Consider the following 15,588-nt stretch of genomic DNA (forward strand, 5'->3'; position numbering starts at 1 on the left):
TCACTTAATAAAGTTATATTTGTACTTTGGGACCTTTCTTTGGCAGTTTTTTGGATGAATGATTTTTGGTGAGTTAGTGTATTTTTTTCATTCAGCTTGTGTGGATATATACTTTTCTCATAAAAAATATGTAAACCATTTTGACTGTAATCACACAGAAAAGCAGTATACAGTATACCTCCACGAATTTGCGATTTGCGAATCATGGACTTTCATGGTATTTTACGACTGCCTCTTCCTGGTACTAAAGTCAGGCTACACCAATCAGGAGCTGCTTTGACATGCCAGATAGTGTGTCAAAGCAGCTCTTGATTGGTGTAGCCTGACTTTAGTACCAGGAAGAGGCAGTCGGAAAATACTAAGAATGATCCCGCACCCAATTTTCAGCACCCGCCAGCGCTCCTGCTGCCCCCTCCTGCCTCCGATCCGCTCCTAAACCGCATTTGCGGATTTTCTAATTCGTGGGTGTTCCTGGAGCGGAACCCCTGCAAATTTCGGGGGAGTATTGTATCATGTTCTATCCCTTTAAATATTTTATACAGAAAAGTAGGCATATAGAAACACAGAAACATGTTGGCAGATAAAGGCCAAATGGCGCATCCAGTCTGCCCATCCATAGTAACCATTATTTCTTCCTCTCTCCCATGCTTTCTTGAATTCAGACACAGTCTCTGTCTCCACCACTTCTACCACCATGCATTTACCACACTTTCTGTAAAAATGTATTTTCTTAGATTACTCCTGAACTTATCACCTCTTAACTTCATCCTATGCCCTCTCATTCCAGAGCTTCCTTTCAAATGAAAGAAACTCAACTCATGACTTTCAGTTGGTAATGAGTTTTTGCCATTATTAACATGCAGGATAAGTATTGTAAACTCAGGAGTGTCAAAAAGTGATGTTTTTAAAGGCTGAATACCTCTCTGTCCAAGGGTTGCCTAAGCCAAACTACTCCAGTCTCACTTTCCACAGCAAACACTCTTCTGGCCTCCTCCCCAACTACTCCGAACACCAAGGGGTCATCATCCAGATCCTCTGCAAGTAACTTGGTGACTGAGGTACCTGAAGAGAAAAAGCGACAGAACAATGAGGAACGTCAGATAAAAAGGCTCCTGCTGTTTGTTCTAGACTTACAAAAAGGAAATGTCTTTTCTTTGGAATTTAGAGACTAAATACCTGATTTTAAAAAAAAAACAGGAGGGGGTTTGAACACAACCAAGGCCATCACAAGCTGTCCTGAAAGCTGTAATTTCCCTGACTTTTCTGATATGTTTTCACACAATTATCTTGAGGGGCAAATCTTCCCATTTCTGCATCCTAAGCAGCCTTGTACGACGCTGATGGCCTTTCTTTTTTCATCTCACCATTTCTGAGTCTCTTTGTCCCTATGCAATTGCAAATGACCTTTAACAAGAGCAATAATTAAAGGTACAATTGTATTATTATTTCGTAAAGACCAGATCTGCTATTCAGATGCCTTGACACAGATAATTTCCAGAATGGAAAAAATAAAAAAAGACTTGGCTTTGCTAAAACTTGCCTCAAGTTATACCCTAACTAGAGAATTACACGGGGAAAAAATTTATCACTGTTCCCACCCCATCCCCGTGAGCTTGGTCCCCATCCCTGCCCCGTCCCTGTGAACTAAGTCCCCGTCCCTGCCCCATCCCCACGAGCTCCGTCCCCGCCTGGCAAACTGTCAGATCCCATCCGCATAAGCCTCGAATAGTTATGATTTTATACTGAACTTATTTTATTAAAGTATAAAAAGAGACACTATTCTGTACAATTGTCATTTTATAAACACAAATAATACAGAGCAAGGATCAACAAAACCTCTGTCTCCCTCCCTTTCACAAATATCCCTTCCACTATTGTGAAAACTGAACAAACCAAATTATCACAGAATGCTACACAGAAAAATCAAGCTAACAGAATACTTCAGTCACACATGGCAGGAATAGTGTTAGTGAAGTGCAACTAGGGCAACTGCCCCCTGTTCAGAGAGAGAGCCCTAAGCCAGCTGGAAGCTAAAGAAGCACAGCCTGGGCTATGCGGTCCCCAGTTATGTCTAATATCAGATTTAGCATACATATTTCAAATCTGAAATATTCTAATCACAAAATATAAAATAAATTTTTTTTTCTACCATTTTATGTCTGGTAATTTTATTCTTCAAATCACATTGGTCTCAGGCTTTGGTTTTGGGTTCCTTCTCTCTTCATCGTGGCATGGCTGGCTCCTGAAGGTAAAATAGGGGCAAGAGGAGCTGGGGAAGAGATGCCAAGTCTGACACGGGCGCAACTTTTTTTTTACCACAGGAGCAAGATTTTTCAACGCTCCCATGGGGTGGCAAAGTGTCTTGTCCCCGGTACCGCAGTAAACCAGTTGCAAATGTCTCCATTCCTGTGGATTTACTGCGGTGACCACAGTTTACCACAGTAAATGGTCCCCGTGTCATTCTCTAGTTTCTACCTCCTTAACAGATGTGACTCTCCATTTTGCATAGACCATTGAGGGACGAATTAGAACTTCCAGGTCAGGGATTCAACTTTCCCTTGGAATTTTACAAAAGACTGTAAAACACAGGTCTTTTTGTAAAATACATAGGATACCAGCATATATACAAGGGGCCGCTGCAAAGTTCTCAGCCCAATCAACAAAGTTGGTCTCCATAGAGGGCTATATACTTAGTATAGTGATTTGTTCCGTCGGAAAAAGATGGAACAAAAAAAGTAAAAAATCGCTGGACAAAGTGCATAGCCCTCGATGGAGTGCCCCAACTTTGTTGGTTGGGCTGAGAACTTTTCAGCGGCCCCTCATACTATACATGTATTTGCTGGCCTGGATAGCGGGAGGAGTAATTTTGCAAAAGGCAGAAAAACAGTGTCATCACTTGTTAGACACCACACATAATTTTTGGCGCTTATGCAATGAAGTGACAGTTTTGCAACATCCATCTGCTGGTACTCAATCTATAGAGATCTGATTAAAAAAAAAAAAATTACACTATAAATGCCGCCAGCTAGTAAGGGAGGCTTCAAAGATGTTTTTCTGTATCTTAGGACTGAATTCTATAAATGGCATGGAAAACTCAGCACAGACTGAAAAAACATACTAAGCATTATTCTATAAATGGCACTCAAAGTTAGATGCTGGTTATAGAATAGTGCTTGGTGACAGGATTCATACTTAACTTTAGATGCGAACATTTATACCAACTAAACCCTGGTATAAATCCTCGTGCCTAAATTAGAAGAGGATTCCTTTTATTCTAGAACAGGGGTCTCAAAGTCCCTCCTTGAGGGCCACAATCCAGTTGGGTTTTCAGGATTTCCCCAATGAATATGCATGAGATCTATGGGCAGGCACTGCTTTCAATGCATATTCATTGGGGAAATCCTGAAAACCCGACTGGATTGCGGCCCTCAAGGAGGGACTTTGAGACCCCGTTCTAGAACAATTTGCATAAATTACAGGAATGTCTCCGATCCACCCTGGAGTGCACGGTGTTCACTGATACCTCCTTTTAAAATAATTACACTTCCCCCTCTAAATTTGTGGGTCCCCTTCCTGGACCTCACCACAACTTATTTTTTTAAAGCCTCCACATCTCACTTAGGGCTGACTCTGACCCACCCTTGCCTCCCTCCCACCTCCCAGAACCCTCCACAACTTACTTTTTAAAGCCTGGTGGTCTAGCGAACATAAATGGCTGCCTTGAGTTCCCATAGTCTTGTGAGACTATAGTGGGAACTCACAGCAGCCATTTATGTTTGCAGTTCTGCATGAGGCAGGAGTGTAGGAAGATCGCTCCTGCACTGCTTTACCACTAGACCACCAGGCTTTAAAAATAGGTTGTGTTTTATCTATTAATTATGGAACTGGCTTTTCCAAAGTTAAGCTACATTGGAGGAGTGTGTGGCGCAGTGGTTGGATCTACAGCCTCAGCACCCTGGGGTTGTGGGTTCAAACCCCGCGCTGCTCATTGTGACCCTGGGCAAGTCACTTAATCCTCCGTAGCTCCAGGTACGTTAGATAGATTGTGAGCCCACCGGGACAGAGAGGGAAGATGCTTGAGTACCTGATTGTAAAAACCGCTTAGATAACCTTGATAGGCGGTATATAAAATCCTAATAAACTTGAAACTTGGTGTAGATATTGCTCAAATAAAAGAAAAATTAAATGAAACAAACAGAGTTTGGACTGTTAAAAGAAAGAACTTATATGACTAGAAAAATGGAGAGCTTTGAAAACCAATTGAGGAAGAATAACTTGAGACTCTTGAATTTTCCTAAATCTCCTGTGATCTCCCCTATTGAGGTGGTTAGAAAATATATTAAGGAAATACTGTGTATCCTACCTGATAATTTACCTCCTATAGTCAGAGTTAATAATCTACAGCTAAAAAGTTCTGGAGATGCTTCCACCCCTAATGAGATTCAAGGAGATAAAGGGGAGATATGGATTTGACAACCTTCTTGGAGAGTTCGCTAGAGGTGGTAACTGAAAGGAGAACCCTACTAGTTACATTAGCTTTGGAAAGTGACCGTGAATATATTCTGGGTTTGTATTTTCACCATTTAAATGACCAGTTTCTTGGGGCCAAAATTTGTATATTTCCTGATATGGCTCAAAAATCCCAGAGGTGGGGAAATGGCATTAAGGCCAAGAATCCTTGCCTTGGGTGGAACTTTTCTGTTAAAATTTCCTGTAAAATGTTTTATTATCTATCACACTAAGAATTTCCTATTTTTTGAACCCAAACAGCTGATAGAGGTTTATTGAACCAAGAGAAGGAGGAGTATCTGTAGCAAATAATGTATAGCTTGCTCTACCGGCTGTAATTATTCCAGAATACTGCCGCTTTCTTATTGATGTATGATATTTCATTTGATTTTTATTTCCTGTTGATTTTCTCAAAATATGGTGGACTAAATATCTAAATAATCTGTTTTTCCTTTTTTTTTTCTATTATGTTTAATTGATCCATTCAAGTTGTAATTATTCTGCTTGACTGTAATAATAAAGTTGTTATAAAAAGTTAAAAAAAAAGTTGTGGAGGGGTCCAGGAGTTGTGGGTGGGTCAGAATCAGCCCTAAGTATGTATGGAGGGGTCCGGGAGGCAGGAAGGAGGCGAGGCGTGGGTCAAAGTCTTATTCACAAATTTTTCTTATTCGCGGGCCGGCTTTGCCCCTAACCCCTGCGAATATGGAGGGGGAAGTGTATAATTTAGTTCACATTTAGATATTTTAGGAAAAGCACATTGTCCCCATTGTACTGGAGCACATTTGGAGGAGCTTCTCTGGATTTATATTCAATTAAATTGCACAAAGAATATGTGCACATGCTCAGTTTTTAGTGCCATTTTAGAATTAGGCCGTTAGGGCCAGATTCTCAAAAATGTTGCAAAACGTTTGGTGTCAGTAGGCACCTACTGTAGATCGTGCCTACCTGCACCTAACTTGTGTTTTAATTGGTTTTAAATGGCATGATAATTGGTCCTGCCATTAAAAAGGCGGATTATAAATAAACAAACCAAAAACAATAAAAAGGTGGCCAGAGCTGTGCTGTGTGGGATTGGGAAAAGAAGGGCTGAGAAAAGAGGTCATGTTGGAGAGAAAATACAGGAAGCTGCTGTACCGGGCCATGGTGCGCCCTCACCTGGATTACTGCGTACAGCACTGGTCGCCGTACATGAAGGACACGGTACTACTCGAAAGGGCTCAGAGAAGAGCGACTAAAATGGTTAAAGGGCTAGAGGAGTTGCCATACAGTGAGAGATTGGAGAAACTGGGCCTCTTCTCCCTTGAACAGAGGAGATTGAGAGGGGATATGATCGAAACATTCAAGGTACTGAAGGGAATAAACTTAGTAAATAAGGACAGGTTGTTCACCCTCTCCAAGGTAGAGCGCACTCTCTAAAGTTAAAAGGGGATAGATTCCGTACAAACATAAGGAAGTTCTTCTTCACCCAGAGAGTGGTAGAAAACTGGAATGTTCTTCCGGAGTCTGTCATAGGGGAAAACACCCTCCAGGGATTCAAGACGAAGTTAGACAAGTTCCTGCTGAACTGAAGGTAGGGCCAGTCTCAGTTAGGGTGCTGGTCTTTGACCAGAGGGCCGCCGCGTGAGCGGACTGCTGGGCACGATGGACCACTGGTCTGACCCAGCAGCGGCAATTCTTATGTTCTCAGCTTAACATAAGAAAAGAGTGAGAATTGGCATGAGAGGATGAGACGAGAAGAGAGAGAGATGAGAGAAGGTGGAGAGACAGGCTATGGAGAGACAAACACATGGAGGAAAGAGAAATGAAAGAAATGAAGGGAAGACTGGTAAAGAATTCATAAAAAAAGAAGGAACATGAAGACAGAAAGGAAACATCAGAGAAGACCAAGAATAAGCACAAACAGATGATAGAAAACCAAAGATAGAAATGTTGAAAAATTGTTTAATTTTAGATTTCTGTTCTAGCAGGGCTGGGTGAAGTTGATATTTTAGTCTTCTACTCCAGCTGTACAGTCACCAGGATAAATAAGTTATTTTATTGGAGGGAAAAAAAATCTTGCACTGTAACTATGACAAATTTAACCTGTAAACTGTATATTATGTATATTGGTATTAGGTCCCTAGTATGTGTCGAGTTAGGATAAAAACTTGCACTGTACTGTAACTATAGCAAATTATCTGTTAACTGCATATTATGTATGTTAACCTGTAACCCGTTCTGAGCTCTTTGGGGAGAACAGGTAGAAAATGAAATTAATTAATTAAAACCAATTAAAAACTCATTAAAAAAAATATTAGGCACCACTAGGCAGTCTCCAGGACCAGCACCTGGGTCCATGGCACCTAGTGCTGCTTAGTGACACTGAAGCCCAGAAGTGGGCATGTGTAGAAATGGCAAAGGATTTTGGCATCACTAGGCACCACTGGCCATGATTCTGCAAGGGCCTTAGGCACTGGAAAAGTAGGCTTCATTAAAGCCATCGTTGTAAACCTGAGCACGTAGGCTCAGACAAACTTCTTTAAGATCAACAATCTGGTTTGGAGACTACAGCTTACTACCTTGCAAGGAATTGATGCTATCTACAGGCAAGTTGCTTATGATAGAGAACTCTTCTAAGGTGCTAGGAGTCACCTTAGACTCCTCATTGTTGTTCAATAACCAGATCGTGTCCTTGGTAAGCAAGTTCTTTTTCAGAATAAGACAACTGAAGACAATCAGGCTGGCTGTGACCCAAGACGGCTTTAGAAAGGTGGTACAAGCTGTCCTCCTGCCCTACCTAGACTACTGCAACTCTCTCTACTACTAGGGTTACCAAATTTTTGGGCACAAAAATCTGGACCCATGGCCCTGCCAACAAGCCTACCCCATTCTGCCTGAGTCACGCCCCGTTCTTCTCAAACCTTACCGCCCTCCAGCCCCTCCCCCTCAACCTGGTCACTTGTCACAAGGGCATCTTCGCATTCGTAGGTGTGACACAATGATGCCACAAGTACGCATGTGGGTGATGTCACTGCATTGCATCCACGCATGCACGCTGTCACGATGTCGCTGCTTAGCTGGAAGCTTTCAAAACACAAAGTACTGGGTTTTGAAAAGCCATCCAGACCCCCAGACACGTCCCCGAAAAGGAGAACATGTCCGGGAGAAATCCAGACGTCTGGTAACCCTATCTACTACAGCATTACAGTGAAGGAATTGAAGCGACTGCAACTGCTCCAAAACACAGCAGCAAGGCTAATTTTCCACTCGAGGCATTCTGTGAAATGTGTGCTTCCAATTTATCCAATTGGAAGCACACATTTCACAGACTGAGCACTTGGTGGAGGAACTCCTGCAGAACTGCGTTTGAATAAGAGAGTGAGGTTTCCACTCGCTGGATTTTTCATTCAAACAGATAAGTGCCCCTCTGATTATTGTTTGAATTTATAAGTTTGAGTTAAAGAAACCATTATATTCATATTATGAGAAAGGCACAAGAAGGGACTATCGAAGTGCAATGATGGCTCCTATTTAATCTTTACGTGGCTCCTATGCGGGAGATTGGGTACTGAGCACTTTTGCACAGTTTAGATAAAACTAATTATAAACTCATTTTTTCAATTACATGCATTTGTTTTTGCAAATTGTGCCTTGAAGGTGCTGGGCTACAGAGGGCTGAGATCCATATGATTAAAGGCTTGGATTTGTGGAGCCTGCACTGAAATAGCTTGTGCTCTAGCATAGTGTTCTTCAACCACCGGTCCATGGACCGGCCAGGTCCGCAGAAATCTCCTGCCGGTCCACAGGGCCGGCACATGCATCGGGCTCCAGACAGTGCTTCTCAGCCGCCAGTCCACAGTGCAATCAATGCGGTATTGTCTTCGGGCCAGCATATGCTCCTACGCTCGTGTCTCTGACGTTGCAACGTCAGAGGGAAGGCTTCCAGATGAGGCACAGGACATGCGAGAAGCCGCTGCCCATGGCTTTGTGCATTGCAGCACTGAGGAAGAGGGAGCTGGCCTGAAGATAACACGGGGGGGGGGGGGGGGGGGGGGAGCAGGCCAGAAGGCAAGGCACAGCATGAGGGAGGGAGACAACAATGGTAGGGGGAATGGTTTTATTTTTAAATCTAGTGATTGATTTACATCTGCTGTCTGTTCAGGAAGAAATGCATTTGTTTCTTTTCCTCTGGGGTTGTACTGCATGCAGAGTCTTGCATCTTAGGGTTTTGTTTGTATATATTAGAACTTTTAGTTTTTGGTCCCGTATTTGCATGGGGTTATCTGTGTTCTGGTAGGAATGAATATTGAGAAGCATACAGTGTGCTTTGTGTAGTTTAATTTTGTGGTTAACCATTATGTGTTGTTAATACGATTATATTCTGTGTGTATATATGAAAAATGAAGGGAAAAAATTGTGTTACAATTAGTACTATTATGGGGGTAGGGTCTGGGGTGGAGATTGTGTGGAGATGGGCAGGGTCTGGCCCACGACTTAGCCCAGTGTTCTTCAACTGCCAGTCCGCGGACCGGTGCCGGTCCACAAAATAATTATTTTATTTCTGCCGGTCCTTAGGTGTCAAAAGGTTGAAGAACACTGCTCTAGGAGGCCCTATGATCCTGGATAAAGTATGAGTCTGATGTTTCTTCCCCTCTTAGTTTTCTATTTATTTAACTTTATTTTTGAAGAATGATTTTTTTTCTTTGTTTGTTTTCTGTTTCAGGAATTTTGAAAAATGAGTTGTGCATATATTTATATTTATTGATGACAGAGTGTGCTTCCTTTTATATAATATTTTTTCTACATTTTGCAATCGATCTACCCTGTATTGTCATATTCAGGTACTGAATTTGTAAAGTGAGTTAGTTTTTGTACTTTCTTCCTTTAAAGAAACAGTACATACCAGCCTCTATGACAGCTGCAGATATTATGGGAAATCCCAGTAGAGCAGCAAGCAGGTGTCTGGAATATCCTGGTGGGTGATGGTGTGAACTATAGAGAGGGGAATCTAGGACCAAATCCCACCCTATCCACTACTTTTATGGTGGAAAGTGTGAGGCCATCAAAACTTACCTAAAAACCTACTGTACTGCCACACAGGTGGCACCCGCAGCCATAAGGGCTATTGGGGTGGTAGACAGGTGGATCTAGTAGATTTTGGGGAAGCTCTGGAGCGCTTAAAATACACTATAAGGGGGTTATGGTGAAATGTGTACCTGGCACCCTTTATATTCACAGCAGTGTGCTCCCTAAGTAGGGTTACCAGATGTACGGATTTACCTGGACATGTCCTCTTTTTAGAGGACCGTACATTCTTTTAAAAACCGGCGCACATGCGACATCGTGTCACATCAGCACATGCAGAGATGCCCTCCTGATGTGGCTGAGAGCATGAGAAGAGGTTGGGGAGGCAAGGGTGTATCTTGGGAGGAACAGGGGGCAGCTGATTGGAACTGGGCGGGCTTGAGGGTAAGGCCACGGGTCCACTGCTCTGTTGACATGTAGGTGTTGCCAGTCCATCAAAATGCTGGTGCCTCCCACATCCAAATAGGCATGTTTTGCATTTATATGTTTTGTTTTGTTTTTAATTCTTTATTAATTTTCAAGCTTTGACAGTGTATTACAATTAATATAACTTTAACAGATTGCATAAAAATACACCATATTACACACATTTTTAAAGAAAACATCCATTTCCCCCTCCTCCCAATTATTAATATATTAAATCATATTATTTATTACAATATTATATTTAAATATTTTTAAACTCTTCCAAATACTTTCCCCTCCCCTCCCCCCACCCTGGATGTGTAAGGAAATCTAAGAAATAAAAGATATATCTCTATTATTGTATGTTAACAAATGCAGTCAATGGGCTCCATACTTTATTAAAATGTATCGTTAAGATCCAAGCATTCCACATTCATTCTTTCATATTTATATGTATTACACACACTTGCCCACCAGAATGTGTAGTTAAGTCTGTCATAACATTTCCAGTTCCTTGTGATCATTTGGATGCTATTCCTGTCATGATCAATAAAAGATGGCTCTTGTATTTATCCAAAACAGGCTTTACCTGTAACAACGTACCACAAATTATGGTTTCATAAGATAAAGGAATAGATGATTCAAGAATAATATTTATCTGTCCCCAAATTAACCTCCAGAAATTAAGTATCAGTGGACAAAAATATAACATATGATCAAGAGTCCCTATATTAATATGACAATGCCAGCATCTATTAGACTTAGAATTATCTTTTTGTAATCTAACTGGGGTCCAAAAAATCCTATGTAATAATCATGTTTGTCTCATAGATGCTGACGTTGTACATTTATATGTTTTGGTTTTTGAAAGTGACCCAAAAAGACAGACGTCCTAAGGGACAGAACGTCTAGAGGAGTCATTTTCAAAAATAAAGATAGAAGTCTTGCAGTTTTCAAAAGTGGTCGTTTTTTACGCCCTGACTTTTGGACACCCTTGTGGAAATGTCCTATCTAAAATGCCCCTCTAAAGTCTTAGAATACTAAGTGCAGTTACATGTGTAGCTGCCAATCAGTGCCAATTAACACCAGTAATGACCAATAGATGGCTGTTAGTAGTAGTTAGCAGCTGAGTGATGTAGAACGGGTACAAGTGCATCAACATTTAACTGCATTAAGATTTACAAAGACTAGGGGACACTCGATGAAGTTACAGAGTAATACTTTTATAACTAATGGGAGGAAATATTTTTTTACTCAGAGAATAGTTAGCATAAGAACATAGGAAGTGCCTCCACTGGGTCAGACCAGAGGTCCATCGTGCCTAGCAGTCTGCTCGCGCGGCGGCCCAACAGATCCAGGACCTGTGTAGAAGTCCTCTATCTGTACTCCTCTATCCCCTTTTCCTTCAGAAAATTGTCCAATCCCTTCTTGAACCCTAATACCGTACTCTGTCCTATCACGCCCTCTGGAAGCGCATTCCAGGTGTCCACCACCCATTGGGTGAAGAAAAACTTCCTAGCATTGGTTTTGAATCTGTCCCCTTTCAACTTTTCCGAATGCCCTCTCGTTCTTGTAGTTTTCGAAAGTTTGAAGAATCTGTCCCTCTCCACTTTCTCTATGTCCTTCATGATCTCTAAACCTCTAATTCTCCTCTTCTCCAGGGAAAAGAGCCCCAGTTTCTCCAGTCTCTCAGTTAAGCTCTGAAACACGATGTCAGAAGATGTGGTAAGATTGGTTAATGTAGCTGGTTTTTAAAAAAGTTTGGACAATTTCCTGGAGGAAAAGTCCATAGTCTGCTGTTGAGACAGACATGGGGGAAGCCACTGTTTGCCCTGGATCAGTGGCAAGGAATGCTGCTTCTATTTGGAATTTTTCCAGGTACCTGTGACTTGGATTGGCACTTTGAAGACAGGATACTGGGCTAGATGGACCATTACTCTGACCCAGTAAGGCTATTCTTATGTTCTTACTTTATCAATGAAGTTACACACATAATTGGAACTATTCTATAACCTGCGAGTACGATTATGCACCCTACGCACAGAATTGGTCACACAAGATTATAGAATGAGGGGGGGGATCACTGGCTAAATTTTGCTGCTGGTTTAAAAAAGGTGATCCATTGCTATCATGCTATCCCAGACTGATTCCTGGAACTTAACGTATTTAGGATTACCAAATAAAATTCTGGGCTACTTCTTTTGCCCCAGCATGAAACTACTACTACTACTACTATTTATTATGTCTATAGCACTGAAAGGCGTACACAACGCTGTATATTTTAACATACAATAGACAGTCCCTGCTCAGAAGAGCTTACAGTCTAATTTAGACAGGACATTTCAGGGTTGGGGAGATTATGGTGGAGGAAATGATACAGTGGGTATAGGCATCTGACAGCAGTGAGTGGGAGTTAAGAGTTGAAAGCAGTTTCAAAAAAGTGGGCTTTTAGCTTGGATTTGAATACTGCTAGGGATGGAGCATGACATATTTCCCTTTTCCTTTTTCCAAAATGGCTACTTAACCCTCCATTGCTTCAGGTACAAAATAAGTATCTGTATATAATACACAAACCACTTTGATTGTAACCATAGAAAGTCGGCATATCAAATCCCATCCCCTTTGCCTAAATTAATACTCAAATCCTGTGATGATTGTTTTCATAAAGCACCACCACTCACTATTGCAATTCCATCTAGGTCGGTTTAAGTAAAGGTAGGGTTACCAGATTTTGCATCTGGAAAAAAGAGGACCCGTGGCATCACCCCATTCCGCCCCCCCCCCAACCCCACACAAACCTCGTCTCTTTGGGCTCAGTCTGGAGTGCATCTGTGCATGCGCAGATGCAACATGACGACGTTGCATACATGCACACATGTGTGTGGCGTCACCGCATCTTATCTGCACATGCGCAGATTCACTACAGACTCAGCCCCGATCTCAACAGCTTTTCAAAACCCGGACCAAGTGCCGGGTTTTGAAAAGCCGTCCAGACACCCGGACAGTCCTTTAAAAAGAGGACATGTCCGGGTAAATCCGGATGGCTGGTAACCCTAAGTAAGGGTAACCAAAAAAGGTTTACACTGTTCTTCCCATGGAAAGAGGGAATAGCACTAAACACCCCAATTCTCCTTGATAATTCCCCCCTGGACTGTGTTGACACTATAAAAATTCTAAGGGTTATATTTGATTTTTTAAAAATTGACTTTTCACAACCATATAAGTTCAGTAATCAAATCATGTTTTTTCAAGTTACGGATGATTCGGTCAGTTTCTAAATTCTTAGAACCGAAATCTATTAACATATTGATTCATTTATTAATAAGAACATAAGAACTGCCATCTCCGGATCAGACCTTCGGTCCATCAAGTCCAGCGATCCACACACGCGGAGGCCCTGCCAGGTGTACACCTGTCGTAATTTATAGTCCACCATATCCTTATATGCCTCTCTTAAGGAGATATGCATCTAGTTTGCTCTTGAAGCCTAGGACGGTCGATTCCGCAATAATCTCATCTGGGAGGGCATTCCAGGTGTCAACCACTCTCTGAGTGAAGCAGAACTTCCTGACATTAGTCCTGAACCTGTCCCCCCTTAGCTTCATTACATGTCCTCTAGTCCGTGTCAAATTGGACAATGTAAATCATTGCACAATTAGAGGCAACAGAATAATAGATGATCCAGTGACCCTATATCGAGATGACAGTACCAGCATCTATTTGACTTAGAACTATCTAACTTTTGCAACCGAACAGGGTTCCAGAAAATTCTATACAACAGAAAAAACCAAATCTGTCTCATAGATGCTGATGCTGTACATTTCATCCTCCAAGTCCAAATCTGTGACCATTGAGTAGCAGAAATCTGCTGCTTAATCTCAATGCTCCAAATATCTCTCAAGCTTATTTTTGGTTTCTTATTACATTACATTAGAGATCCTATTCCGCCATTACCTTGCAGTTCAAAGCGGATTACAAAAGAATAAATCTGGCAATTTCCAGGGGAGATAAAGAGTAGATCAGGTTGCTTTATTAATTTATACCACAGTGATGCGGCAGAGTGAATCACCGGCAAGAGAAAGCCACAAAGCAGCCTTAGTTTAGAGTGCTGCAGCTGCCGACACTGCTAGAGGGAGATTTGTCGGTCAGTCAGTCGTCTTGCAGTGGGAGAGTTGGCAGGGTAAGCATGGGAGGGAGAGATAGGAGGGTCAGTGGGGGTTTGGCTACGCCGGGGGAAGGGAGAGAAGAGGTCTGCCCCAGGTGCTTGGACTGGCATCATTAACTTTTTCGGGCAGCAACAGCGTTTACAATTCGCTGCTGTTGCCAGCTTCAGGCCTTCCTTTCTGCCGGGTCCTGCCTACTTCCAGTTTCCATGAAGGCAGGATCCGAAAGAGAAGAAGGCCTGAAGCTGGCAACAGCAGCGAATTGTAAACGTTGTTGCTGCTCGAAAAAGTTAATGATGCCAGTCCAAGCACCTGGGGTGGGAAGGAAAGAAAGGAGAAGAGACAGATGCCAGAACATAGGGGAGGGGGGGGGGTGACAGAGAGAGAAAAATGGAGAGGTAGCAGAGCTGAAATCAATCTTGTACATATGAGAGAAGGGGCACAGGATAGACAGTTTATGGAAGAAACATAGAGGGAAGATGCCATATGGAATGGGAAGAGGCAGAAATAGAGGGTAGACAGTGGATGGAAGGGGTTGATGTTGCATGGAAGACAGGGAGAGGACAGATGCTGGCTAGAAAGAAGAGTGTGAAGACAAGATTATTAAAGCAGAAACGACAAAAGGTAGAAAAAAGATTTTTTTTGTTGCTTTAGAATAAAATAGTATTGTAGTTGTATTGGTAAAACTTTTATAAACAGAAAATAAGATAATCTTTTTATTGGGATAATTTTAATACATTTTTTTTTACTAACGTTTAGAGACCAAAACCCCCTTTTTCAGGTCAGGACAGTATAATGTAACTATATTGACCTGAAGAAGGAGGCAATAGCCTCTGAAAGTTAATTAAAATGGATTAGTCCAATAAAATGGTATATTCTTATTTTAAATTTTTGTTTTATTTTTGTTAATTTTTAAAGTGGTGATTGTCAGTTTCTTCACATTTACATCTGTATTTATATTTTGCAGAGTATTAGGGGGCTATGTGACATTGTTTCTATGGTGTTTCATTGCATGCAGTTTGGCTTCTTGGCGGTTCATATTTCTATTTTTAGTTTGTGATTATTTATTCCATACTGGGTGAGGGTGTATTTGTGTTCTGTGTGTACGAAAGACATGGTTTTCTGTTAGCGTTGACTAGCCTTGTTTGGAGAAATGCATTGGGCATGGTTCTTGGGAGCACCTTGAATAAACCTGATTTGAATCTCCTTATTTTCTGCCAATCTTCTTTTGTTTCATGTTGGATTCTTTAGTGGACTGCTTGCCTCGTTTTGTTACAAGTTAACATACATGGAGTGGAACATACTAAAGGAGTTACAGATTTGGTTGTTTATACATACATATGGGTTACAATTGGTTGACGTAGAGTGAGGCAGTTGAGAGGCATTGTAAACTTGGTTATTAATGTAGACTTATATTTCGGATAATATTACTGCTTTACAATATATT

The 15,588-nt window shown here is 41.6% G+C and overlaps 1 protein-coding gene across 1 annotated transcript in view; it reads right to left on the minus strand.

The window, feature by feature from the left end:
• Positions 1 to 15,588, minus strand: part of CDH23 (cadherin related 23) — a 1,673,137-nt gene that overhangs the window by 1,299,969 nt on the left and 357,580 nt on the right. The window contains exon 4 of the mRNA XM_033942780.1: positions 920 to 1,062. Coding sequence (XP_033798671.1) covers positions 920 to 1,062 — 143 coding nt within the window. The remainder of the gene's footprint in view (positions 1 to 919; positions 1,063 to 15,588) is intronic.

The sequence above is a fragment of the Geotrypetes seraphini genome, chromosome 4 (genome assembly GCF_902459505.1).
Source record: "Geotrypetes seraphini chromosome 4, aGeoSer1.1, whole genome shotgun sequence".
Classification (NCBI taxonomy): Eukaryota; Metazoa; Chordata; class Amphibia; order Gymnophiona; family Dermophiidae; genus Geotrypetes; species Geotrypetes seraphini.